The 27,390-nt window shown below is 48.2% G+C and overlaps 2 protein-coding genes and 1 long non-coding RNA gene across 13 annotated transcripts; 1 reads left to right on the forward strand and 2 right to left on the reverse strand.

Moving 5' to 3' along the window:
- Nucleotides 1-728: 728 nt before the first annotated feature.
- LOC117183233 (uncharacterized) lies at nucleotides 729-1,688 on the reverse strand. Its single transcript, XR_004468363.1, has 3 exons — nucleotides 1,576-1,688; nucleotides 1,233-1,494; nucleotides 729-977 (listed from the first exon to the last, which is right to left on the reverse strand). It is a non-coding gene; the product is annotated as an uncharacterized lncRNA (long non-coding RNA).
- Nucleotides 1,239-22,338, forward strand: mask (multiple ankyrin repeats single KH domain). 11 transcript variants are annotated; one of them, XM_033376439.1, is made up of 18 exons: nucleotides 1,239-1,334; nucleotides 2,774-4,233; nucleotides 6,854-6,892; nucleotides 7,347-7,482; nucleotides 7,549-7,792; nucleotides 7,879-8,050; nucleotides 8,497-8,796; nucleotides 9,016-11,044; nucleotides 11,109-11,209; nucleotides 11,276-11,491; nucleotides 11,590-13,036; nucleotides 13,101-13,189; nucleotides 13,250-13,534; nucleotides 13,602-14,168; nucleotides 14,233-14,542; nucleotides 14,607-19,894; nucleotides 19,960-20,142; nucleotides 20,205-22,338. In XM_033376439.1, the coding sequence occupies exons 2-18, from the start codon at nucleotides 2,827-2,829 to the stop codon at nucleotides 20,241-20,243; spliced, it is 12,852 nt and encodes a 4,283-aa protein (XP_033232330.1). In that variant the 5' UTR covers nucleotides 1,239-1,334; nucleotides 2,774-2,826; the 3' UTR covers nucleotides 20,244-22,338. The 11 variants fall into 11 exon arrangements, with proteins under 11 accessions (XP_033232330.1, XP_033232329.1, XP_033232333.1 ...); XM_033376438.1 differs by lacking the exon at nucleotides 1,239-1,334 and adding an exon at nucleotides 1,602-1,736 and having other exon boundaries at nucleotides 20,205-22,190; XM_033376442.1 differs by lacking the exon at nucleotides 1,239-1,334 and adding an exon at nucleotides 1,602-1,736 and having other exon boundaries at nucleotides 13,271-13,534; nucleotides 20,205-22,190.
- Nucleotides 22,339-23,051: 713 nt separating this feature from the next.
- On the reverse strand, nucleotides 23,052-25,287 carry beta-PheRS (phenylalanine--tRNA ligase beta subunit). The gene is made up of 5 exons (XM_001358794.5): nucleotides 25,115-25,287; nucleotides 24,992-25,047; nucleotides 24,780-24,937; nucleotides 23,368-24,713; nucleotides 23,052-23,302 (listed from the first exon to the last, which is right to left on the reverse strand). Exons 1-5 carry the CDS (start codon nucleotides 25,170-25,172, stop codon nucleotides 23,151-23,153), a joined length of 1,770 nt encoding a protein of 589 aa, XP_001358831.2. The 5' UTR covers nucleotides 25,173-25,287; the 3' UTR covers nucleotides 23,052-23,150.
- Between the last annotated feature and the right edge of the window lie 2,103 nt (nucleotides 25,288-27,390).

Raw genomic sequence — 27,390 nt, forward strand, 5'->3', positions numbered from 1 at the left:
TTTTCTATTTGATTTCCTTAATTTAAATAATTAAATAAACAAACATTAACTGGACTACATCTTTTGCCTTGAGTCGTAACCAAGGATCAGAAATAATTTTCCCAGCCTTGCAGAACGTTCATTCTATTCATATTTGAGGCTCTAAAAACAAGATGCTGCACACAGGCCTTCCTGTTTCGCGCTAAACTCTTTAAAATATTTTTCCACTTGTTTTCACGCTTGTGAGTGATTTCTTTTTAAACTACCAATCAAAATCTCGGTATAATTCGCTAATAGTCTTGTTCACACAAAATAATATTATAATTTATTCTATTCCATACCATAAATGTATATTTACTACAGAGATATTTCTTTCACGGAGACAAGAAAAACGTGTCTAAACATGTCGTCGGGGGCTGCGTAGCCACTGTAAATTATATAAAAATGGCTATAACAACGTTCCGATCTGATCTGAAAATTTGGTTGCTCTAGCTTTTACAGTATCTGAGATCTACAAACTCATATTTTGCATTAGGCAAAGCTGACCATTAAGCGTGTGTGTTACAGAGAGACAGAGAGCGAGAGAATGAAATTGTTTTCTTGATTCTGGCTATAATAATTATACGATCTGTTTCAGATTTTGCACTCTAGAAGATATAGTCATCCTCTAAGATTCGGCGTTTTCTGTCTCGTATCTTTGAAATTGTGGATGCCACAGATGTTCGCCCTTTGTGGGGGCGGAAGTGGGCGGGGCAACGTTTTGAGTTGAGTTGAAGGTTTATTTAAAAAATGTTCGTATATTGTCGCGTTCTCAAAACGTGCTTCCTTGCATCACATATTCCAATGGATTGCTTTTAAATCCTTGTCGCGCATTCAATTTCTATTGGGCGCACAACACTCGTCTCTTTTTGATCTCTTCAAATCGGTTAAGGCTCTATTTTCGCTCTCTTTGAATCGGTTATGAATCGGTAGCTGCAATCCCGCAACATGGGCATACCCTGGGAAAACGGATATTATAGGATTGAGGAAATATTTTTGATTTCTTCATACAGAAAGCTAACCATTAATGTACTAGTATATAAGATATAGGAATCGCGATATATGTACAGAAAACCGATCGAATAGATATGTAAAACATGTCAATCTGTGAAAATTATGTTATTTTAATTTCTTTTAAAAGCAGCTTCGAAAACAGTACAACATACATCGACTCACAAGCAAAAAGTCTTCAAATACCAGCAACATTCACTTACCTTAAGTTGGATTTCTTACTTACTTACGTTTTACATTTTGAATTTTTTTGTTCAAACCAAACCTTATTTTAGGCACAAACAAATTAAAGGAAGCATTTGAAGGTAGCGTATGTGAGGGTCCTAGCTTGTAATATCATGGCCAGAGAACGCTTAACCCATTGTGACCAACCAAGTTTTTAAATATTCCACCGAAAATTTGGAATCTTTAAGAATTTTAGCCCAGTCCAGGTAAAAGATATCGTGCAAAGAGGACATGATGAATCTATAAAAAAAAGGATAACAGTTTTGTTATCCAGCGGCTCGAGTTTTCACCGATATATTTATTTTGAAAATGAGACGGTACATTTTGGTATATTACTTAGGTTTGTACAACCTCTCTCGGCTCCTAACACCAAGTGGCAACCTAATATCCGGGAATAATATGGCGATCCGAAAAAACTCTGATGATAGACAGAGAATTTAACACTGCTGGAAAATTGATTCATTTGCTATTAATTTGAGACGGTAATTCGCGCGAATATTGTTAAAGTGATGGCGACCGAGTGGCTTACACAATGTGATAGCTTATAAGCGCTGGGACCGCATTTAACTAGTGAAAATGAGTGGAATAGTAGCACAAGAAAAATTTTCCCTTAGTCTCTATTTTTTGCCCTCGTCTGCGCGTCGAAGCGAGATAACAACATCGGTCGGAGTGGCCGCGTCAAGGCATTTCGTGCGCGCAAGCGAGACGAGGATATCGACCAAGCGAAACGCATACGCCAAAGTCGAAAAGTGATTTTTTCCTCCGTTCGGGCGAAGTCGAAACTGCTCGAAAAGTTTTATAAATAAAATGCTGCCATTTCCTGCACACAAGAAATTATTAATCGAGCAAAATGCAACAATCGATTGGCCGTTTTGTTGTGCCCCCAAAGCGATTATATAAATAGTGGAGCACGTTGCTCGCTCGTCTCCGAAGTCCTAATTGCGCATCGATTGCTCCGCAAATAGAGGAAAACGATGTGCAAAGAAAATAAAAGTGATTTGCTTTATCATTTCACCGTGCGGGTATCAGTTCTCCACTGTCGGGCGATTTTTAATGTAAAAAAATGTGAATCAGATCGGTGGGAATGGGAATTGGAAGAATTAAAATACGAATGAGTGTGCAATGGCAAAGAAGTGAAAGAATGCGTAGCGTTGCCATACCGCTACAGACGACCCCCGTGCCGTGTGTGCGCGCGTGTGAGTTTTTGCGGCTGTGTGTGTGCGTGTTCCCCTTCCATTGTATATACACGTATGTGTATATATTTATATATATCCTCCAATTCCTAACAATTAAAAAAATCAATAAACTGAAAAAATCGTTAAGAGTAGTCAACATTTTTGCATTTTGTTACAGTGTTTCATATGAGTCCTGTAACCCAGGATTATATTTTCGTTCGGTTGCCTCGGCTTTGGGAAACACTGCAACAAAATGTCAAATTTGTTCAAGTAATTTGGATCCTATAAAATTTTTACGAAACACAAAATTTAAAGAATAAATTTTTCAATAACCCCCCAAAAAGGACGCACGAATCAAGCATAAGAGAGAGAGACCCAACTTTAACGAAAGAGTAAAATGAATAATGATGCGAAAAATCATGATTGCGATGACTTGAATGTGCGCTCCTCATCTGCGTATTTGAATAAAAAATCAACTACAAATACAGCTGCAGCTGCAGCAGCAGCAACAGCAGTGACCAACACCAACAGCAACAACAACAACAGCAGCAGGAGCACATCAACAGTCGCCACAGCCACAGCTGCATCTCCTGCCACCAGCAAAACAACCCCAACAACAACAAGCAACAACAATAACCAAAAGCCTAATAGACAGTTTAACCATAACTTGCCACGCATCTCCACGGCAAGGAACTCCATAGCCGCTGCAATACTAGCCAGCAACAGCAAGGCCGGCAGTAGCAGTGGCAGTGCCAGGAAGATAGCAAAGCATGAGAATCTGTCGGGAGGAGTGAAAAACATACCAGCAGCAGCAGCAGCAGCACCAGCTACAACCAGCAGCGCCACCACCTCCAAGGCACCCTCTTCCAGTTTTTTGGCAGAGCTGAGTCAACTGAAGAAGAAGACGACATCAGCCACAACCGGTGGTGCCTCAGTCAGTGCCACAACAGCAGGCAGACTTAAAGTTAACAATAACAATTCAGCCACTGCCAATACTAACAACAACAGCAAAATAATGTCCGGTACAACAAGCAGCAGCAGCACGCCCACGCCCTCGCCCGCATCAGCGACGGCCACCTCAACAACCACAACAACAACGAATGCCGGCAGCTGTGCCACAAGCAGCAGCGGGAGTGGGAATGGGAATGCCGCCTTATCTGTAACTGCCGCCGGTAGTGCAGCCAAGTTTCGTGCTGCCGTTGCCTCAGCGCCCGGACCATCGCCGGCTGCCGCAGCAACAGCCAATGCCAATGCCAACGCCAACGCAACCACGTCCAGCAGCAGCAGCAGCAGCAGCTCGAAGAAGACGCGAGCCACAGTAGACGCCCTCAGACGATTGCAGCAGCAGCAGCAGCAGAACGCAGCCTCGCCCGCCAACAACAACAATGCCGCCGGACTGCCTGGAAGCAAGGATTCAGCGCATTTAAAATTCGCCGCAACCACTTTGCTGATGGGAGCCGCCGCCGCTGCCGTCGATAGCAACGCTGGCGCTGCTACCGCCGCCGGGGCATTAAGCATGGCCCTCAATCCTACCGTCGATGTGGCCAATGCGGCTGCGGTGCTGAAGCAAAAGATAAAGGATGCCGCCGCCGCTGCCTCAGCCTCTGCGTCCGCTTCAAACCGATCTGCCTCGTCGTCTATGTCCTCGAACGCCTCGTCGCTCTCCTCTTCGGTGGGAATTGTGAATGCCATTTCATCGGCGTTGCAGAACATAATAACACCCGATACGGACACCGATACCGAGTTCTATCCCCAGCCCGTTACCACAGATCTGTCGGAGTCTGAAGAGGAGTCTGTCTCAGAGGTGAGTGCCTTTTGGACCTTAGATTATTGTGAATTCTTGTATACCCTGGATTTTTAGTGCTCCTCGTTGGTAGTTTCCATCACAGATGCTTAGTAGGTCATAAAATACCTTAGACTATGGGTTAGACTTACTATGGGTTTCTGTACCCTAAAGAAACCTAACGATTGTGTACACCTCTTAAAAAGAACTGATTTACTGCATTTCCAAACGTGGAAATTAATCTGTATTACGATTTCTCTGTAAGTCGTACATAGAAAAATGATACCCAGGTCATCAAGTCGGGGTGAATGTCTACATGTTGTCATTCGAAGGTCTTAGGTCACACTAGATTAAAACATCGCACCCGAAAGAAGAAGAAATGTGAAAATAAAACTGCGGACAAGCAATCCAACGACCGCATGTTCGTAGAGGTATAAATTTTCCTACCTGACGAATCCACAACACACATAATCAGCGTTAGCGTTATCACAGCTACTTGGACGAGAAAGCAGTTGCGTTGCGTTTCGTTGAAAAAAGCAGTGCCACAAATGTTTTCCAACTAATTTCAATGTTATAATATACATATTTGTGTGGGTGGGCGCCACTGCGCGGTCTGTTTTATCAGGCTTGCAGCAGCACCGCAGCGATGTGGAGAAATTACCTTCCATTGAATTGATTGCGTACACGCACACACACACACACACACACAAGAACACACATTCGCGTAATTATTGCCATATGCAATGATCATATAAAACACGCTGAGAATTTTTCATCTGTGCGCGTGTGTGAGTGTGTACAAGCAAGCCCTTTCCTCTCTCGCCTTGGTGTTGGTGAATGATTTATCAGCTGTTTGCTTTCGGGGCGAGTGTATGTGTGAATGACTGCACACGTACTTCTTTGTCTAGCAGCCTGTTTTTCGTTTCTCGCGAAAAACGCTTTCATGTTTGCCATTCGATAAATCAAAGGTCATTAGCCAGATCAGATCTGTACCGCCGACCTCTCATTTCGTCCAATAATCCACCATCCAACATAATTGACCCAAGAGTTCGAGACCTTCCCATCCCCTGCCTCCTCTGCGATTCAATTGATCCAAAAAATATACATACAATGCATACGTCGGTACACGCATACATATGCATATAATTGTTTTTCGGTTGCCTTCGCGAATTCTCTGAGCAGCAGCAGCGTGACAAAGATATCCACGGAAGGTCCGGCAACACCGGACGGCTCAGCGTAGCCGCTGCTGTTTCTTTCTAGCTGCTATTTTTTGTTGTTGCAGCGGAGGTGAAATCGTGTGTGAAGAGAAAATGCGCAAAAGTGCGAGGAGACAAATACTCAAAAATAACAATAATAAATAAAAGTAATAATAATAATGATGGTAGAAAACGTATGTCGAAAAAGAGAGAGAGTAATGAACTTTAACGAATTTTCGAAAAATTTATTTAATGGCATTTTAGGAGACAAGTTTTATGCGTCTTTTTTTCGTTTCTTTGATTATTTCGTGTGGCGTGCAAACATTTTGATGGTTCATTTTCTTTTTCACACACACTGGCACTGGTACATACACCAATGCACGGCACACAACACACACGCCCATGTAACGAGAACAAACGAACGGTCTGCGGGCTGGTTGCTGCTGTTGAACTCGTTCATGATGTTGGATTTTTGTTGTTTGCTTTGCTGTTTCGTCTTTCTCTTCGTCGCTGGGGCTGCTGCGCTACTTGGTTATGTTCTTTTTATCTGCTCTTCATTCATGAAAGGTTAAGCATAGCCCAAAACTTGTCCGCGTGTTAAAACGAAATGAAAATGTAGGGAATTCTTTAGTTTAGTTCAATAGTTTAAGGCGTGGGCGTAACACCCGCACACACACTTGTAGACCATACGTGGCTCTCCCTCCTTGTGTCTGTGTGTGTGTGCGAGAGTGCGTGCAATATTTAAATCGATGTAAAAGCTGCATTCGGAGCTGACTCAGGCCCCTCTGTTTCAAATTCCAAAGAAAAAATATTAGGAATTTGTTATTTGATAGTAAGCATGAAAGTCGTGGTCCAGCTGGGGAAACACATTTTTTTGAGTATAGCGCTAAAAGAGGAGAACATCAAAAACTAGTCAAGAAAGAGACAACAATAAAGGAATGATTGTTGTTGTTTCCTGCTAGTACTTTTCGCATTGCTGGTTATCGATATCTCGACTGAAATATATCTGGGCATGCACATGCTGCCCTCTGCGGTCTGGCGATCCGGTAACGCCGCTTCGATAGTTTTTCTCCTTACAGTTATTCGAAGAATTTGTTGTCACATTTGTTACTATCGGTTAAACGAAATAATTATACAAAAGTTCAGTAAATTTGTGTTCCTTTTGCCTTTCCAACCGATAACAAACCCAGTTTGATGGCTGAAATTTTCATTAATATTGCCAAAGTGATGAAGCGGAGTGCAAGAACAACAATGGACTTTGTATTACCATCTTTAAATCACGTAAAAAAATTCCGCTTCATGATTTAAGCTGTGCCGAACTTTTCGACTCCATCCGGACTCGGCTCCGTCTTTTCACGCCGCTTGCTTCCTACCCTGCTTCTCCCCTTAGACCGTGTTAATTTTTATTATTTATGTACGTTTCTTTCGTTTCTCTTTATTTGTAGATCCTATTGGCATTCTTGTGTTTAAGGCCAGATCTCCTGGTAAGTTTCAGTTTCGCGATTTACAATTGCCACCCGCACCCGATCCCGAGTTTTGATCCTGCTCTCCATAAAGATACGCGCATAAAGATCGTAAAGCAATAACCGAAGCGCTCTACGACCAACTATTGTCTCTAAAATTTCAAATCAGTTCTCTACTAATCCAACGATTGGTGCTTCAAAATATTAATTTCAATCGGTACTTAACCCCCTATAACACCTCCACTCAAAGATAAATCCAACACCACTTTTTTTCTGGCCTTAGACAACAAGAATGTGCGCTCTACTGATCAAATGAAAAGCTTTATTAATATGTATAAAACTTCTATCGTATTTATATAACTCCAACCCTTTACCCCCCAGCTCTAGACTTTTCCCGCCTAATCCGTTACGTTTACTGTCTGTTTAACGAATTGAATTAACGTGTAACAAATATATTTTTGTCGTTTGTTTTTAGGATGATATACCCGAGTCTGATCCAGATAGTTGCCCCCACGAAGGAGAGGTGCGCGAGGATGAGGATGAGACGGAGGAAGAGTCGGAGGATTCGGAGGAGTCCGATGGAGACGATGAGGAGGATGAGGAAGAGATTGGTACTTAACTTTAAAAGATATTGCTTCTCTTTTACTTACATTTAACCCTTTGGCCCCTCTTTGTAGATGTCCTGCAAGATAACGATGCAGATGATGAGGAAATCGATGACGAAGACGAGGAGGAGGATGCGCCAGAAGTGAGTCCCTTCCTCCTGGATGCGAACAACAAGCGCTCGAGTAATCTCACCGCCCTGCTCGAGGCTGCGGCCAATGAGAAAGCTCCCGTCCTGCGACACGCCACACACGCCATCGATGAGACTAAGCAGGCGCTGACCAAGATGCGTTGTGCCAACAGCCCGCGCGACAAGAAGTTAGTAAATTGATGAATGTTAATCTTAACGCCATGGACAATGTACTTAACCCGCCTTCCTTATCTTCCCGTATCCGTTGTTGCAGCAGTGGTTTCTCCCGCTCCCTTGTCGCCGCCTGCACGGACAACGACGTGAATACGGTGAAGCGACTGCTTTGCAAGGGAAATGTGAATCTTAACGATGCTGCCGCTTCCACCGACGACGGCGAGTCCCTGCTATCAATGGCCTGCTCTGCGGGCTATTATGAATTGGCACAGGTATGTACAAACCGCCAGATTTATTGAACAAAAAAGGCCCAAAATTGAAGAATGCGAGAATTGGCCGAACGTGAAAATTTCGAATCAGCTGATTACTGTAGTTGTGTGTGTGGGAGGGCTACCAACTGCACCGAAAAATGTCTGTCATCGCGACTCCTTTCGCTGGTGTGGCAACGCTTCACCTGCACGCGTCTCGTTTCGATTCTATCGATACCTACTCGAAGAAGAAGCTAGCACGCAACCAAAATTGTTCTGCATATTGAAAAATACAATAAAAAAAAAACTGCATCGTTTTGCTAACCCAAAAAACCCACACTATCTGCCACAAATTAATAGAAACGCGAGATTAGTTTAGTAGATCAATCAATTCAAACGTCGCCACCATATTCCGTGGAAGTGAAACGAACATGTATATGATGCGTATGTGTGTATGTGTCTTCTTGTAGGTACTTTTGGCTATGTCAGCCGCGCAAGTGGAGGACAAAGGCCAAAAGGACTCAACACCTCTAATGGAAGCCGCTTCAGCCGGTCATTTGGACATTGTCAACCTGCTGCTCAGCCATAACGCCGATGTGAACGCCCATTGTGCCACCGGAAATACACCACTGATGTTTGCTTGCGCAGGCGGTCAGGTGGAAGTTGTGAGGGTACTCTTGAAGCATGGCGCAAATGTGGAGGAGCAGAACGAAAACGGACATACGCCGCTCATGGAAGCGGCATCAGCAGGCCACGTGGAAGTAGCAAAGGTGAGTCGTTCAATCGCCATAAATATAGTTTTTCGATTACATTTTAAGTGATTATAATCCGAGATTTGAGAGGAAGAGACATTAATCGAGTTACTGATTTGTCTGCTCTGTGATTTATTTTGATCTTATCTGATGCAACAAGTGGTCCGAAGATGTGGCAATAACTTGCACGTGTTTGCATGTGCTAATCGACATATTATCCCTTGATCATCCCTGTAGGTTCTACTGGACCATGGAGCTGGTATTAACACCCACTCAAACGAGTTCAAGGAGAGTGCCCTCACCCTGGCCTGCTACAAGGGCCACCTGGATATGGTGCGTTTCCTGCTGCAAGCCGGTGCCGATCAGGAGCATAAAACCGATGAAATGCATACGGCCCTGATGGAGGCATCGATGGACGGCCATGTTGAGGTGGCGCGACTGCTTCTCGACTCTGGGGCCCAGGTGAATATGCCAACCGATTCGTTTGAGTCGCCCCTAACACTGGCAGCCTGTGGCGGTCATGTGGAGTTGGCCACGCTGTTGATAGAGCGTGGGGCCAACATTGAGGAGGTTAACGATGAGGGCTATACGCCGCTTATGGAGGCGGCCCGGGAGGGGCATGAGGAAATGGTTGCTCTGCTGCTTAGCAAGGGCGCGAATATCAATGCCACCACCGAGGAGACACAGGAAACGGCTCTAACTCTGGCCTGTTGCGGAGGGTTCAGCGAGGTCGCGGCATTCCTCATCAAAGAAGGCGCCAACCTGGAGCTGGGCGCATCAACGCCCCTGATGGAGGCCTCACAGGAGGGGCACACGGATCTGGTGCGATTCCTGCTGAAGAACAAGGCCAATGTGCATGCCGAGACGCAGACGGGCGACACGGCGCTCACTCATGCCTGCGAGAATGGACACACCGATGCGGCCGGCGTGCTCCTGTCGTATGGTGCCGAGTTGGAGCACGAGTCCGAGGGCGGACGGACGCCCCTGATGAAGGCCTGCCGGGCGGGTCATCTCTGCACCGTCAAGTTCCTCATACAGAAGGGCGCTAATGTCAACAAACAGACGACCAGCAATGATCACACACCGCTCTCGCTGGCCTGTGCCGGCGGCCATCAGTCGGTGGTGGAGCTGTTGCTCAAAAACAATGCCGATCCCTTCCATAAGCTGAAGGACAACAGCACCATGCTGATCGAGGCCTCCAAGGGTGGGCACACGCGTGTCGTGGAGCTGCTCTTCCGGTATCCCAACATCTCGCCCACTGAGCTAGCGGCGGCCTCAAGCGCTGGCCAGGCCCAGGCTGCGGCCGCTGCTGCAGCCGCTGCCGCCGCAGCTGCCGCGGCTGCGGGCACGAATCAGATGCGATTGCAGCAGCAGAAGATCCTCCAGCAGCAGCTGCAACACCAGCTACAACAGCTCAATGCCCCGCCCGGCCTCCACGAGCTGTCGGAGGCGGCTCGAGCCTCCAATCAGCAGCTATTCCACCAGCAGCAGTTCAATGCCACCGGCAATGGTTCGAACATTGTTGCCCTAGGCACCGGCGACTTTTTGGACGCTGGCGAATTGCAATTGACGGCAGCAGCCGCTGCCAGTGCCACTGGAAGCGAAGCAGGAGCCGAGGAATACGGTGGGGTCTCTGGTGGCGTCGGTGGTATAGATCTAACTACTCTGGGAGCCCAGCAACAGGAGGGACTCATTGCGAAATCGCGACTGTTTCATCTACAGCCAGGCTTTGAGCAGCAGCAGCAGCAACAACAGCAGCAGCAGCAACAGCAGCCAGCGGCAGGGCAGAATCAGCAACTTGTGCCGTGCAAGCATTTCGATCTGGATATGGAGCACATCAATTCGCTGCAGCCGCCACAGAAGGCACCGCCAGCGCCGCCTGTGCTGTTCCACACGATTTGCCAACAACCTGTGCTGCATATGCAGCAGCAGCAACACGGGGAACAGCAGCAACAACAGCAACAACAGCAGCAGCACCAGCTACAACTGCATGCCCAGTCGAAGTTGAAGGGGGCGCTGCCCGGCAGGAATCGTCCGCTCAAGAGCGAAGTGCTGGGCATCATCGAGTGTCCGTTGGATCATCTGAACGAGCAGGTACGCTCCCAGCCACTGGGAGAAGACGGCAAATCCCAGCAGCCGCAGTTCTCATGCACGGGCGAGGATCCACGTTTGCAGCGACGACGGGGCTTCATGCCGGACCTCAAAAAGGGGGAGCTTCCTCCAGGAGAAGGCGGCAGCGACACCAACGAACAGTTGCCTGTGAAAGGTATGTCACACAATTTAGCAAGATTTTAGGGGATTCGTGACATTTGGTTTTTCCGTTTGCAAAGGAGGAGCCGAAAACCATCAGCAGCAGCCCGCACAGACGACAACGCAGACGCCTGCGGATAACAGTAGCGTGACATCCTGTTCGCATCCCATATATCCACCGGTAAGGATTACAAAATTACGGATTACTGGACTATAGGATTAACCATTTTGTTGTGGCATTTTATAGCGACCTGGTGGACCCATTACACAGATTTCGGATGTTCTCCAGAGCACAGCCATTAGCGATAGGCCAAAGGTGAAGGCCACCAACAAGAACAACCGAAAGCAAGCAGCCGCCGCAGCGGCAGCAGCAGCCGCAGCAGCAGCCGCCGCAGCAGTGGCAGCCCAGCATGCGCTACCCAATCTCCAGCAGAATCAAATGGTGTCCATCTACAACAATTTGGTGAGCTGTCGTCTAACGGCGTCTAATGGGGAATATCTCGTCGAGATCGAATATTTCTGACATCCAACTGTTTCTCGTTTCTCTCTTCTTTCGATTAGCAAATGCAGCAGACGCATCTGCAATTGCAGCAACATCTTCAGTTGCATCACCAGCGTGTGGCCTTGGACAATGCAGCCGCAGCAGCAGCAGCCGTCGCAACTAATCCAAATCTCTACACCAATTCCCCGGCCTCACCGCTGGCCTCGCCCACAGGAGGTGGCAATGGCAACGGCAGCGGCAGCGGCAACTATTCCGAACAGCAGCAGCCAGCTCAGCAGCAGCAGCAGCATCCAGGAGGAGCAACCATGGATGTGGCCATGCAGCGAAAGACAGCCATGGAGGACTTTCGTGGTCTGCTGGAGACAGCTGTGAATGGATCGCGGGGCAGGAATGAATTGGCCATGACTTCGCCACCGTTGAACTTCTTCAAGGACGGCTGGCACATGGTGGGAGTGCACAATTTCTTTGGCGATCAGCCAAAGTCGCCCACCGAAACGCCGCCTGAAATGGAGGAGACGACCATGTCGCCGCCGCAATCATCATCGGAGCAGCAGCAGCAGCACCACCACCACCACCATCAGCACCAGGGCGAGGACCCGCAGCGTCCCGAAATGAAGAATCTAGCCACACTTTGTTCAGCAGCAGCAGCGGCCGCTGCTGTGGCAGCAGGCCACAGGGATGAAGATGAAATCAGTACAGATATATACACTGATGAGGACGATGCTATGGGCGATGAGAATACGATGCCGCCAGAGCCGATGGATTTGGCTGAAGCGTTGCGCGAGGATGGCATCATTTTGGTGGAGGCCGAACGGGAGGAGGATGACGAGGATGAGCCCGAGGACAGCAACAGCGGGGAGATTGAGAAGCTCACCTACGACGACGACGACGAAGAAGATGAAGATGATGATGATGATGATGCGGATATGGATCCAGATGGGGATGCAGATGGCGATGTTGATTATATTGATGACGATGAGGGCCCTGCCGATGAGGAGGACGAGGACGAAGACGATGATGAGTTCTTTCTGCATGTGCCCGTCAATGAAAACACTGGAAATATCAATAATAATAATATTAATAACAACAACAACAATTCGAAGAGCAGCGGCGGTGGCAGCGGTGGCGCTGCTGCCTCCTCCGGTTCATTGCCACTAAAGCAACGGAAAATGGCAACACGATTGGAGAATCTGATTCTAACCAAACCAGAGATCTTCCAGCAGACGCTGTGCGATTTCCGTCAAGATATGACCAACTCGGAGCTGGTCCATGTCCTGCCACAGATTAGCAATCTCAAGGCGGCCGCCGCCAACAATGCGGCATTGAACAGTGTGCTGCACCAGCAATTGGCAGCAGCCACAGCAGCCGCACAGGCCAAGGCGGCAGCAGCAGCAGCAGTCCACCAGCATCAGCAGCACCAGCAGCATCAGCACCACCAGCACCAGAAGCATCAGCTGCACCATCAGCATCAGCATGGAGCAGATGGCGACCAGCAGCAGCATTGCGGTAGTTAAAAAGAATTCTCAGTTTTAGTTCTCGATTTAATGAGAATTTGTGATGTTTTTTCCAGATGATGAAGGATGCGCTGGGGTGGCCAGTGATCTATACTCGGGTCTGGAGCAGTTTGCCAACGATGGGGAAATGGAGGACATATTCCAGGTACATTTTGGGTTGATTTTTGTGTGCAGCTCTCCTTCAACTGAATGTCCCTTGATTTAGTCTATTTTTCAATCGGAACAGGAGCTGGCCAGCAGCTTGAACTACCCCGAGTTGGCCGAATTCAGCCTGAATCAGATGTGCAAGGGTAGATTCGCGGGCCAATGGGCGACGTCGTCGTCGGGCAAGTGGACAACGGGCCAGGATGGTCAGCTTGTGGGTGTGGTACGCTCTGGGGATGGAATGCCCCAGGATGCGGCTGCTGCACAGCGTCAGGCGAATCTTGTTGTATTGGATTATCCAATGCAACAGAATATACTGGAGGCCGAGGAGCATATGCACATGCAGGTAAGCATTCCTCTTAGCTATATATCCATGCAGATAGGATATCTATATATGTGTCTGGTATCGTTAGCAACACCAGCAGACTCCTTTGTCCCTGCTACCCTTTGCCACGGACGATCAGCAACAGCAGCAGCTACATCCGGCCGCCGCCGCGGAGTTCCACCAGCAGCAACAGCTCGCCTTGGAGGCCGATCCCGAACTGAAGCAACAGCTGCAGCAGTACTCGAATGCGCGCATCATCAAGGCGGTGGCTGCCCAGCAGCAGCAGCACCAGCAGCAACCGGCCCCCAACTTTGTCTACAACGTGGAGAGCGGCGACAAGAATGCACCGCCCGTGCAGCTGCTCTTCCAGCTGCCACCAAACATGTCTCAGGAGGCTGGCGATCATCAGTTGCATGTCGAGCAGCAGGCGCATCTCTTCCAGCAGCAGCAACAGCAGCAGCATCGGGCAGCCGGTCAGCGTCCCCCCACCCGGACTGAACTAGAGCAGGTGGCCCAGGAACTGCTGCTGCAGAGGCAGACAACTCCGGCTGGCCAGCAGGCACTGCCACCCAAGCAGAAGCACTTTAATTTGCAAGAGCAGGTGCATCTGCACCAGCCCCCGAACATGCAGGCGCCCACCTGTGTCCAGCATCAGGTAAGGGCTTTCTAAAGATCCAATTACGTTTCCACATTTATCATTGATGTTCCTTGGTTGAAAGGTTGGTACGCAGACGCATCCTGCCTCGGTTATGGTACCCCAATCCGCCGTTGGCCAGTATGCGCAGTTTGCCCTGCAACCGCCCCAGCAGCAACAACAGCTGCAGCAGCAGCAGCAGCAACAGCAACAACAACTGCAGCCTGGACAACCGCAGAATGAGCTCTCCATTTGGCCCATGGCCACGCCCACACCGACACCCAGCACTGGAGGCAAGTCGATGCCAGGAGGCATTGCAAAGAAGGCCATTGACAAGCAATCGCGCAAGGATCGACGCTGCTCAACCTTCCGTCAAACGCCAGCAGGCAGTCAAGGTGGGTTTTTCACGGATTCGGTTTGTTTTTCCGCAACTTAATATGAAATATGTTTTCCGTACAGTGAATACCAATCAGCATCAACAGCCGACAGCAGCGGCCGCGGCCGCCCAACAGCAGGCGCAGCTGCAGAATCAACTGGCTGTGGCTGCTGCAGCCACAGCGAGCGTTGATAAAACGATTGAGATTGATTCGGAGACCGAGTCGAACCATGACACAGCCCTCACACTCGCCTGTGCCGGCGGTCACGAGGAGTTGGTCGAGCTGTTGATCAATCGCGGTGCGAATATCGAGCATCGGGACAAGAAGGGATTCACACCGCTCATCTTGGCCGCCACCGCTGGCCACGAGAAGGTCGTGGACATACTGCTGAAGCATAGCGCCGAGCTGGAGGCCCAGTCGGAGCGCACCAAGGACACGCCGCTGTCGCTCGCCTGCTCGGGCGGACGGTACGAGGTCGTCGAACTGCTGCTCAGTGTCGGGGCCAACAAGGAGCATCGCAATGTCTCCGATTACACGCCGCTCAGTCTGGCAGCTAGCGGGGGATATGTGAATATCATCAAGCTGCTGCTCAACCATGGGGCAGAGATCAACTCGCGCACCGGCAGCAAGCTGGGCATCTCCCCGCTCATGCTGGCCGCAATGAATGGCCACACGGCGGCGGTTAAGCTGCTGCTCGACCAGGGCTCCGATATAAATGCTCAAATCGAGACAAATCGCAACACGGCCCTAACGCTGGCCTGCTTCCAGGGCCGGCACGAGGTCGTCAGCCTGCTGCTCGATCGCCGGGCCAATGTGGAGCATCGGGCAAAGACCGGTTTGACGCCTCTGATGGAAGCCGCCTCCGGTGGATACATTGAGGTGGGACGCGTGCTGCTCGACAAGGGAGCGGACGTAAATGCAGCGCCGGTGCCCACGTCCAGGGACACGGCCCTCACCATTGCCGCCGACAAGGGCCATCAGAAGTTTGTGGAGCTCCTGCTGTCGCGTGGGGCCAGTGTGGAGGTGAAGAACAAGAAGGGTAACTCCCCCCTATGGCTGGCTGCCCACGGGGGTCACCTGAGTGTCGTGGAGCTCTTGTACGATCACAATGCGGACATTGATTCGCAGGATAACCGAAGGGTGTCCTGCCTGATGGCCGCCTTCCGCAAGGGCCACACCAAGATCGTCAAATGGATGGTGCAGTATGTGTCGCAGTTCCCCTCGGACCAGGAGATGATACGCTTCATTGGCACCATCAGTGACAAGGAGCTGATCGACAAATGCTACGACTGCATGAAGATCCTGCGCAGTGCCAAGGAGGCCCAGGCCGTCAAGGCCAACAAGAATGCCTCTATTCTGCTCGAAGAACTCGATCTGGAGCGCACCCGCGAGGAGAGCCGCAAGGCAGCCGCCGCCCGGCGGCGCGAGCGCAAGAAGAAAAAGAAGATGGAGAAGAAGGAGGAGAAGCGCCGACAGCAGCAGGGCGGTCGCGGTGGTGGCGGTGACCAGCAGGGCGATGACGATGATGCCAGTGACAAGGATGATGATTCCGACAAGGATGACGACGATGAAGAGGTCGGAGCCGAACGGACAGGAGCCGGTGGTGGCTCAGGGGCACGCGAGGAGGGTGACTCTGGCATTGATCAGGGATCCTGTTCGAGCGGCGACACCAAGACCACGGCCACCAGAACAACCACGGCCGGTCAAACAGCAGCAGCATCTAAGGCCGAAGCCACCAACAGCCAACTGGTGAAGAAAAGCAAGAAGCAGCCAAAGAGCAAGAGCACTACAGTGTCGGCGTCGGCTGTTGAATCATCAACGCCTGCCACAGCCACAGCCACAGCTCCAGCTGCTGCAGCTACTTCTCTGACAGCCGCGCCTCCTGCCTCTGCCACACCTGCATCGGCAGCAGCAGCAGCAGCACCCGCAACCGTATTCAAGAGCAGCGTCTTGAAGAAACATCCGATCACCGAGAGTGTTAGGCTGCCGCCTACTCCGGTCCAGGTTCAAACTCAGACTCAGGCCCAGGCTACGCCGGTCCAAGCAGCTCCAGTGAAGCGTCAGGTGGAGGTTTCCAAGAAAGAGGAGCTGCCCCTGAAGAAGAAGGAGCCCAGCAGCAACAGCAGTTCCTCCGCTAACAACAAACGCGAGAAGGAGAACCTCGCGCCCAAGGAGTCAACGGCCCAACAGACGGCAACAAAGCAACAGCAATCCACAAGCAGCGCCGCTGCCCCCAAACTGCAGAGCAGCGAATCATCCACCAATATAGCGAGCAGCAACCGCAAAGAGAGTGCCACAAAGCCATTGACATATAGTGTCGGTGCCAGCCTGAACCCCAGCGTGAAGCGCAGCGAAGTGGACGGCTGGAAGGAAGTTGTGCGCAAGAGCAGCACACAGCAGGTGGCAGGAGGTGGTGGTGGTGCCCCAGTGACGGTGACGGCCACCAGTTCGGCCACCAGCCTGCATGGTGGTGCCCATCATCTGCATCTGGCCAACAGCTCGACAAGTGTAGGCTCCCTGACGACCATAACGACATCGATAGCCCCCGAGATGACCTGCAAGAAGGTGCAGGTGCCGGTCAATGCCATTTCCCGTGTGATTGGCCGCGGCGGAAGCAACATCAATGCCATACGCGCCACCACCGGGGCCCATATCGAGGTGGAGAAGCAGGGGAAGAACCAGTCGGAGCGATGCATTACGATCAAGGGATTGACGGATGCCACCAAGCAGGCGCACATGCTCATCCTGGCCCTGATCAAGGATCCCGATGTTGACATCCTGCAAATGTTGCCGCGCATCAACAGCAGCATCAAGGCGGCCGCCTCCGCAGGCGCGGCAGCAGCAGCCCCCATGACAGTCGGCACTTGGGATAATCGTACGGCTGCCGGTGTTTCGGCAGCCCCCTCGGCCAGTACCTTCTCCTCGGCGGCATCCACCACATCCACGTCGTCCAGCTCATCGGCCAGCTCCACCACAGCGACGGGCGCCGCCTACAGCAATGCACACAAGCAACAGCAGCCGTCATCGAAGGCACAAAGTGGACGGGTCTCGTCGTCCGCCAAAGCGAATGGCGGCGGCAGCAAGGCTTCCACCTCGCTCTCGACCTCTGGCTCTCGCGGACAGAACGGCCGGGGTGGATATGCGGGACAGCAGGCGACCTCCAGTCGGGGAGGAGGAGGAGGTACCTCCTCCAATGGTGTTCTCTTAAAGAGCAGCAAGGAGAGCTCCTCGGCCAAATCGCTGCCAGGCACACAGAAAAACAGCAGCAGCTCCTCTGGAGCTACCGCTGCTGCTGCGGGCAAGCCGTCGTCCACATTGACGGCCCAAAACTTTGCCAAGGCAGCGGCCATTGCCGCTCATTCATCACCCAAGAAGGTGGACACTGGAGCGGCGGCTGCAGCGGGTTCGGTCATTGCATCGACTGGCGGACGTAGCAGTGGTGTGGTGGCACCCTTTGGTCGTGGAAAACCCGTAACCGGCGCCACAGGAGCAAACGTTTCGCAGCTGGGAAGCGCCGCAACCAGCAACATATTGGCTGGACCAATTGGCACCTTCAACGTGGCAGATGTGGCGGCGGTGAATGCCGCCGCGGCAGTGGCGGCCGCTGGAACGGTTGGAACCACAGCCAACAGCATCAGCAACAGCAGCAATGTGAAACCCATTGCCCCGCCAAACAAGAGAATCGGCTCCCCCACACAGCAGCAGCAGCAACAACAGCAGCAGCAACAGCAGCAATCCCAGGCACCAGCACCTCAGCCTTCAGCAGGTCCTGGACTGCTGCAGCAACACCCACAGCAGCAGGGGCAGCAGCAGCAGTCACCACAACAGCAACCGGCACAGGCGGCAACATCCCAACAGAATCTGGTGATCAACACCAACATGCTGATGGCCGATCTGATGGCCGCCAACACAGCAAGCGATAGCTTCAGTGCACAGCTGGCTGCCAAGCTCTCGAGTGCCTATTCTTTGTTCAGCGACTACCAGACCTCCCAATGGGGGAAACTAGATCAAGGAACAGCCGGTGGGGCTGTGGGGGATGGCCTGCCGCAGGCTGATGCCTCCAAGGCGCCTGGCTACAACAGAAATATACTGAGCTCTCCCGTCGGCAGTTCCAAGGCCTCGTCGAATCATTCGACCTCGCCACCGGTGGGCAATGTGGTCCAGCAACAGCCACAGGCACAGGCACAGCCCGGACAAGGACAGAACAACAATCAGCAGCAGCAGCAACAACAACAACAACAGCAGCAACAACAGCAACAGCAGCAGAGTGTGCAGCAGGCATTGAACATAATCACCAGTGGAGCGCCATCAACAGCGCCAGCCAGGTCGCCGTTGGTGACAGCCGGCGAGGGAAATCCCACGAGCGTTGGACCCTCGATTAATGGCGAGGCGGCAGCTGGTGCCGCGCACTCACCGGGAGTAATCAAGCCGCCGCCGGGCACGGTTCCCATCCAGAGACACGTCCCCATGCAAATCTCTGCACCAGAAGCGCCGCCCGCTACGAGTGGAATCAATTTCGGGGCCATCGGCTCGAATGCTGGCGGAAGCAGTGCAGCAGCAGCTGCGGCCGCTGCAGCCATGATCGATCGCCAGCAGCAGAATCTGCAGAGACTTATCTACGACAAGGTGGGTGCGTCACAGCAACAGCAGCAGCAACAACAGCAACAGCAGCAGCCGCTCAACTATCCCATGGATCCCTCGGCGTCGCACTACATTGTGGACAGCAACAACATGCTGCGGCTTAATCCACGCGCCTCCGTCTTCACACAGGGTAATAAGCAGCAGCAGCAGCAGGCACCCAGCGTCGGCGGTGGCGGCATGAATCAGCCACCAATCAATCAAGGTGCTGGCCAGCAGTCGAACATGTTCGGCAACCAGATCCGGCAGCCTCCGGGAGCGGCACGCCAGCCCGGCGGACCGTCGGCCACCGCTGCTCCACAGCGCTGGTATGGCGGGGCTCTGGACTATCCCTCGTATTCCGGACGCGATATGCTGCATCTGGAGAACGGAGGAGTCATGGCTGGACTGGGCTCGCCCTCTGCCATGTCACCCAACCACGATGACATACGCAAGATGCCGCGACCAATCGGCACCGAGCGGGCCGCCTCCTGGAAGTTCAACAACTTCAATGTAGCCGCCTCTGCACTGAGCATGGACGATGTACTGCCGCCGTGGGCGCACGAGCCCAAGGCTCAGCCGCCGGGTCTGCAGCAGCCGCCTCCACCCCAATCGCAGCAGCAGCCGCCCAATTGGTTGAAGCAACAGCAGCAGCAGCAACAACAACAGCAGCAGCAACAACAGCAGCAGCAGCAATACAGGCCCTACAACAATGGACCATATCCGCAGCAGCAGCAGCACGAGCCGATGAATGTAAGTTGTTGGATGAAATTGGGGTTCTAGGCATCCCCTTAATGACGGTTTTCTTTTATATAAAGATGCCCATGGATTACCACAACATGCAGGCACCACCGAATATGGGTCAACAGCAGCAGCAGCAGCACCATATCAACTTGATGCAATCCTATGGCTTCCAGCATTTTGCTGGGGCCCCTGGAGCTGCTGATATTGCGGCTCACATGCCCGACAAGATGGAAGTGTGGGATCACCACGATAAACATGTAAGTGACAATGCGGATAATCCTCTCTTAAAGGAAGGAGACTTATCGAACATTTCCAACAGATGCCCTGGACTAACTACACCACCAATTGGTCGAACTGATGTCTGGGGGATCTTCAGCAGGAGGATCTCTTCGATATCTGTCGTTCAACCAAATGAATCGAACAGCTATGAGTGAGAACTAATCCTAAAATTGAAAGGATGAAACAACAGTAACAACAGCAGCAACAGTGTAGCAGCAGGAGCAGCAGCATCTACCTGATATTTCAAAACAAATGCAAAGCAAGAAAATATTAAATTGAATTTCCAACGTTTCCCACACGCGGATCCACTGCTTCAAATCTTCATTCAGTCAACGGATCAATCATACAACGTCCTAATTCAATCGAAGAACTCAAACGAAGACTCAGGATCTGAAACTTGGCTTTGTTAATTATTATTTGTTTTTGATTTCAAATTATTCTTTTTACTTCTTCCTTCCGGCCACTATTAAAATTCGCAGGTTATCTACAATTTGGTAATACGATCATCAGGCAGAAAAATGGAGATAGAAAATAGAAAAACAAAACGTTGTGCATAAATGAAAAAGAAGGAAAATACTATTCAAAAAAGGCACCCAAAATGGGCGCAATATACTTTATTTATTTTTTTAATGTACGAGCTATTTTGATCATTTTTGAAACAAAGCATGAAGTTAGCCTACAACTTAGCGGAACCCCAGCCCATGGCTATATCATTTTGTATGATGAGAACACATTTGAGAAAGATATTTTGAAAGCTTCAAACACACATACCCACATCCAAAACATACAAAAACCACAATTTAATTTTAAGCTTAACTTAGAAAAGTCGGTCTTATGAATGAAAGATTTAAGTGAATTTTTTTAGCGCCAGCTAAAGCACACACACACACACAACATATATTACACTTATACATAAATACATCTATCTATACATATTTAATAACATTAATAAAAGCAACAAATGAATGCCGAAATTTGTACATTTTAGGCGCGCACTTTTCTATCTCCCCAAACATTCTCTCCACCCATAAAACACACTCAAAGAACCTCCTTCATTTGAAAGAAGCAGACGAGACGAAGCGAAAACGGAAACTGAATAACGGAACACGAAAACATCACTGAAACGGAAACGAAAGATGGAAATTACTTAACTTTCTACTTACCACATATACATACCATTAACTACACGCTAACTAACAGTTACAGATATACAGATACTATATTTGAATGATACTTGAAATGATGCATAAATGCTGCATGGAGTGGAGTGTTCTCTCCTCGTAGTATTCCAGATAAAAACCAGAAAAACGGTTTAGTGGTTAGGTTTTATCAGTTTTGTGTTTATCAATGATTTCTTGGTCGGTTTTGAGCTCGAGACACCGCCACCACCACCACCACCACCACTACCACTACCATCCCAAAAGAACACACACCTAAAAATGTAGCTAGTAGAAATTGAAATTGCTTAAATAACTTAAGTAAGAGAACACAAATGAAAAGAAAAGAAAACATTTAATATTCCATTTACGAAAAGAAAACTAAAATCGAGATAAAACGATGTAACGGCGCTTGCTTGCCATCTTTGATGCTTTTCCAACACTGCTCATAGACGTACATACTATATATACATACATATATATACACTAGCGAATAGCATACGAAATACACAAAACAAAACATAAACATTTTTATTTCAAAGAAAGCGAAAACAGAAACTGAAAAAAATGATGTAAAAACACTTGATGAAGAACAATTTACTTTCCTCGCTCCCCTGGATGATCCTGGATGGCATCATCCACTGGGAAATGTGTGGGCGGGCAGGCAATTTCCTTGTACAATTCTTCTAGAGAAAGGAGTCGCAATGCAAATGCTTTGAAGAGGATCGTTATATGAACAATCCCTCCACGCATGGATATATACACACAAACACACACACACAAATACACACTGATCCGATATATAACTTTAAAAACGATGATAAAAATTGAATGAAGAATAAAAAAGGATAATATAAGTGAGCATGAAACTACACTTTTTGTCGTATTTTTTGTTTGTTTGTTTCAAACAATGTTTTAGCTGCAAGCAAAATAATGTAATGAGAATGGAAATCGTTCGTTTAAGTTATTTGATACAACCGAATACGAGAAATAAATAGCCGCAAATGCTATACAACATATATATATATATTTACAACATATACCACATATATATGCCCCAAAAAAACAGCAGGATTCAACACACAAAATATAAGAGAAACAAAAAATAGCTGAAGGAGCACCATATGCATGCAGCCGTTTAAATGTCATCCGATGATGATATTGATGCAACCTCAACTTGAGAGAAACCGCAAAAAAAAAAACAATGCGAGAGAATACAAGTAAAGAATAAATGTAGAATTTTTTTCAAGCGAAAGAAATTGAATTCAAATAGATTTATTAATTTAAAAAATAATATAAATATACTTCAAATATGAGAGAAGTATGCAAAACAAAGCAAAAGCAAAACCGAAAAAAAAACACTGAAGGAAACAAAAAATAAAAAGAAACAAAACCCTACATATATTAAATACACCCATACTATATGAGTATACTACGGATTATTATTATTACTCTTATAATTATTATTATTGTATTGAAGGAAAAATATAAAAGAGAACATTAAACAGCATAAATAAAAACAAAAACGATTGGTTTATTTTTGAATATTCTGCATCACTTCTTAGGATGATGGTCGAAATTTATTAGAGGAGTTATTTCTAGCTTTATCTTTTTATATATCTCAGTAATCATCAACGTAATGATAATTTCCTAAAAATAAAACCTTTAAATCTTTTGCTGAGCATGAGCTAATTCGTAAATTATTTGGACTCCATTTCGACACATCCTGTATAGTTTTATATTTTTCGATAATTTATTTGTGAACTTTTACAAAATGTTTAACATTTTATACGGGTAAATCATTGTTTAGACAATGGGTAGAAGGAAATTCAGACAAAAGGTTCAATGGTGAACTCTACAACCGAACAAGGTGTCGTTAAATCGAAAGCATGCAGCACTGTGGGATGGAGAACTCCAATCTTGCCGATGACCACTTTGTCGTACATCACATTGGCGCAACGACCAGGGAAATAGCTGGCATCTTCAAAAAGGTAAACAAACAAGAAATGTAAATCATTTTCGTCTAGTTGATGATCTCTTGCTCACCTTCCGTCGATTCCAGGTAGTAGCCCTTGTCGACACTGGCCGTCTTCCAGGGCACAGAGAGCAGTTGCATGACACGATCCAAGAGACCATGGACCACCTCAAACCCGGCGGTTTTGTTGCAGTTCACAGCACACAATCGACGCTCGTTGCGGGCACCAACCTCCGTCTTCTCATCGGCTACAACAGCGTCGCTAATCTCGAAGAGCTTCAGGGGCAGCGGCATCTTGCGATTGGCCACCAAAGTCTTGAGGAGACCTGGCAGCAGGGTTGTTCGCACAACCTGAAACTCCAGTGTCTTGGGATTGCCAATGTGTACGGCTGGGAGGGCTTCAATGGACTTGTTTAGCTTGCGTCCGATGTCGTCCCGAGAGCATAGCGTGAAGGTCAACGCCTCGGTAAATCCAGCCTGGGCCACCTGTTCGCGCAGCTGTTCGGTGAGCTTGTTGAGTGGAAACTGTTTGGCTATCTGCATGAAGGCTGGAAGGGATTTCTTGATGTTGTTGTAGCCAAAGGCAATGGCAATGTCCTCATAGACGTCGCAGGCATGGATAACATCGTGTCGAGTGGGTGGAATCTTGACAACAAGCGACTCCCCATCGACCCGTGCCTCTAAGTACATTCTGGTCAGCATATCCGCCAGCTTGGAAGCAGGCTCATCGATGCCAATGTAGGCATTGGCACGCTTCACCGAAATCCGCTCCTCTCGCACGGCAAGCTCTGGGTAGGAGACAATGCTGCCGTCGGGCTGCACCACATCGCATGGCTCTACCGTGAATTTCTTAGCACAATGCTCAGAAAAGAGGCAGACAATGGTGTCCAGCACCACCTTGGCTTTGGTCAGATCCGTGGCTGTGCATTCGATGAATACATTCTTGGTGTTCAACGAGATCTTAGAATGATCGCCATTAATAATGGGCGGCAGTGAGAGCACCACGCGATTGGCATCATAGATCACCGGATAAACTGGCGCATCGCGAATGATGGGCAGATACTGCTTGAGTTGGGCATGCGTCGAATAAAAGTCCATCAGCTGGGCTCCATTCAGCTCCTGCGTTTGGTTGAGTGGCACAAATTTGATTTTCTCCGGCGCCAGGGCTTCATAGCTAAAGGGTCCCTTGATCGTGTCGAGATCGTGAGTGCCAATAGCCACTAGGGTTCGTTTGCGGCAAATGTTTTGGTGCAGCTTGTCCTGCAGATCAATGAAGCTGGTATAGGCCTCTTGCGTGAAAGTTACGTTGCGCAGCACAGCGGCCACAGCATGTGGACGAATCTGTGCCGTTGAGGGGTCAATCTTCAGCACCTGGCGCTGGGCAGGAGCCACAAACTCAAAATTCGGGGGCTTGACTCTGCAAATGCATAGTGATTTTATATATTCCACGGTTGTCCTACAGCTGTAGCATACTGCTACTTACTTTCCCTGGAATACCAAAAGACCCGTGACTAGGCCCTCCAGACACAGCAAATCGTAACGATTGGCTGGAATATCTATCCTGTAGATGACTTCCTCGCTGGCATCCGCCGCTGCCGCAACATCGCCCTGCTCTTTGGTCAGCATTTGCTTCTCCGTGGTCTAATCGGATGATACAATTTGTTACAATGTCGGCACTATTGCTATTCCACTTACCACTTCATCCAGCTCCAGGCCGAAGGAAAAGCACAGCTCTTGAAATTCATCATCGGCTGCGGAAGGGGTTAAACATTAGATCTCAAGTGAAAACGTGATTACACGTGGACTGTTCAAACTCACTGTACTTCTTGCCGAGCGCCTCGAAGAGCAGATCACGTTTTACCCCAATGGTTGGCATGCTGTCAAGCTAACTTAATGGTCCAAAAGGTTCTTTAAATTCCGATAATTAGAATAAATTGTAAAAAAATCACGGGCGCCGGGTTAGGACCAGTGTGACCGCGGATTTATCGATAAAACCGATATACCGTTCGACATACCGTCACATTTTAAAAATATACCGTAAATATACTGACGAATTCAAGTTTTTTTTATACATATTCCTCGTTTTTGATATTCCGTCGAATATTCCTAGCTATATAGAACATTTAGCCATGCCCACATAATTTTATCCCATTGATGAATAAATTTTCTACAAGATTGGATAGTTTTTAATCCTTGCTTTTATTGTATTTTGACTAAAACAAGGTTTAAACAAAATAGTTCAAGAAAAAATCAGTCGCAATGTTGCTAGTATTTGAAGACATGATGCGTGTATAGGCCTTTGTGCACCCTATTTCGTTAATTTTATATGTAGATCAAACGCAATTTATTAAGAACTTTTCTCAAATTGATATTCTTTAGACATATTCAAGTACATTGTTAGTATCTTGTGTATATATATCTCGATCCTGATACCTACTGAGCCTTGGAAGACAAACGTATTCACAATTCTATAACATCCATTTCCCCCAGGGTATGTGTGCATGGAATTAGCAACATGTTTGTGTATGGAATGAGACTCATTGTTGCAATAGCGAAACTGCGGCGAATCGGGTATTGCCTATATTTCAAGCTATATAGATTTGCCCACATAGTTTTATCCCATAGATAAATGCATTTTCTACAAGATTGCTTCTTTAAATTGCTTGTAAGTATTTTATTTTGACCAAAAAACGGTTTTCAAGTAAATGTTGCCGCAACATTGTGTATGGAATGGGACTCATTGCTGTGAACCGATTATTACAGATTCTACCCGATTCAAATAAATACCAAAATACGGTCTCATTTGAAAAATATACCGAGTGGTGCGCGCCGAATCGAACCTTTTTGAATGTGAAGAACGTTTGTTCTTTCTGGCTATAATAATATTCCGATCTGACCCATCTAATCGGCAATCTGGTAGTATCTTCAAAACTGTGGATGCTATAAACTTTTGTTTTGAAATAAACTTGTAAAAGTGAGATATTACAGCAGTCTGGATGCATAAATTTGGATTCCAAAGCTCTAATAGTCTTTGAGACGGACAGACAGCCATGGCTATATCGGCTCGGACATTGAATATATGTATATACTTTTGAGTGTTACAAACATATACTTTCACGACAAATCAATTATACCCCTACTGTAATGTTTTCTGTCTATTTATGTGATGGTTTATTATTTTCCCTTCTAATCGTCATTTAAATGGATTAATCTTAATATTAATAATTGACTCAGCCTTGACACTTGCTCTTGCATCTCTCCCAGCACCATCTGGCAACACTTTCACTCGTATTTCTATTTGCTACACCCACGTTGTCCACAAAAAATATGCCACACACGCTGCGTGTTGTCTTGCTGCTTGTCTTGTACTCGTATGGATTCCAAATCATCCGAAAAAAGCGTGTGCCAGCTGTCGCCTGGCACTGCATTTCCAAAAATATTGATGCAAACCATAAAAAAATCGGAAGTAAAAAGCGTTCGCTCCGTTTTGGCTTGGTGGTGCTGAAGCTTCTTTCCCCCTGGCCCTGGAGCAGGTAAGGTGGAGAACGAGGTGTTTAGACCAAGGTCCGCAAGTCGAGCAATTAAGCAGCTAACGTGACGAGACAACAACAGGCCATAAGACGACCTCCATGGCAGGCAGACGCGCGTCAGACGAGCCCGAGTCCCGAAAAAGGAAAGAAAACTGGCAGAAAAAAAGTTTGGTACGCGTGTGGCCAAAAAGTTAATGAAGCGTTTAAAAATTAACTTGTGGTCAAGAGGTAAAAAATGCTGAAAACAGTTAAGGAGAGAAGTGGGCACGCTGCTTCAGCGAACAGCAGCAGCGGAGTGGAAGCGCTACTCCTTCTTGGATGGCATTGATCATCGAGATGGCATTGATCTATTTTCCTCATAAATATGTATTAAATTAGAGAGCTCCTTTCACATTTCAATTCTATTGTGGCCCCTAAACCCAAAGGAATAATCAATTCAAAAACGCCTTCAAATCGGCTCGCTCGCTCTAGAATTTCTCATCAGCATGTCCTTGCCTTGGTTCTTTGTGTGTTTTTTTTGTGTGTTCTGTTTGCCCAACCCTCGAAGAGATTGATTATTGTTTA

This window comes from Drosophila pseudoobscura, chromosome 2 (genome assembly GCF_009870125.1).
Source record: "Drosophila pseudoobscura strain MV-25-SWS-2005 chromosome 2, UCI_Dpse_MV25, whole genome shotgun sequence".
Lineage (NCBI taxonomy): Eukaryota > Metazoa > Arthropoda > Insecta > Diptera > Drosophilidae > Drosophila > Drosophila pseudoobscura.

Excerpts from the sequence above, each read along its gene's own strand:
- mask (XM_033376439.1), top strand. The coding sequence starts at position 2,827 with ATGAATAATGATGCGAAAAATCATGATTGCGATGACTTGAATGTGCGC. Across the intron at positions 7,483-7,548 it reads GGAGGATGAGGAAGAGATTG|ATGTCCTGCAAGATAACGAT; the intron begins GTACTTAACTTT and ends CCCTCTTTGTAG. Across the intron at positions 20,143-20,204 it reads GGGATCACCACGATAAACAT|ATGCCCTGGACTAACTACAC; the intron begins GTAAGTGACAAT and ends CATTTCCAACAG.
- beta-PheRS (XM_001358794.5), bottom strand. The coding sequence starts at position 25,172 with ATGCCAACCATTGGGGTAAAACGTGATCTGCTCTTCGAGGCGCTCGGC. Across the intron at positions 25,048-25,114 it reads GGCGCTCGGCAAGAAGTACA|CCGATGATGAATTTCAAGAG; the intron begins GTGAGTTTGAAC and ends CCCCTTCCGCAG. Across the intron at positions 24,938-24,991 it reads GCCTGGAGCTGGATGAAGTG|ACCACGGAGAAGCAAATGCT; the intron begins GTAAGTGGAATA and ends TCATCCGATTAG.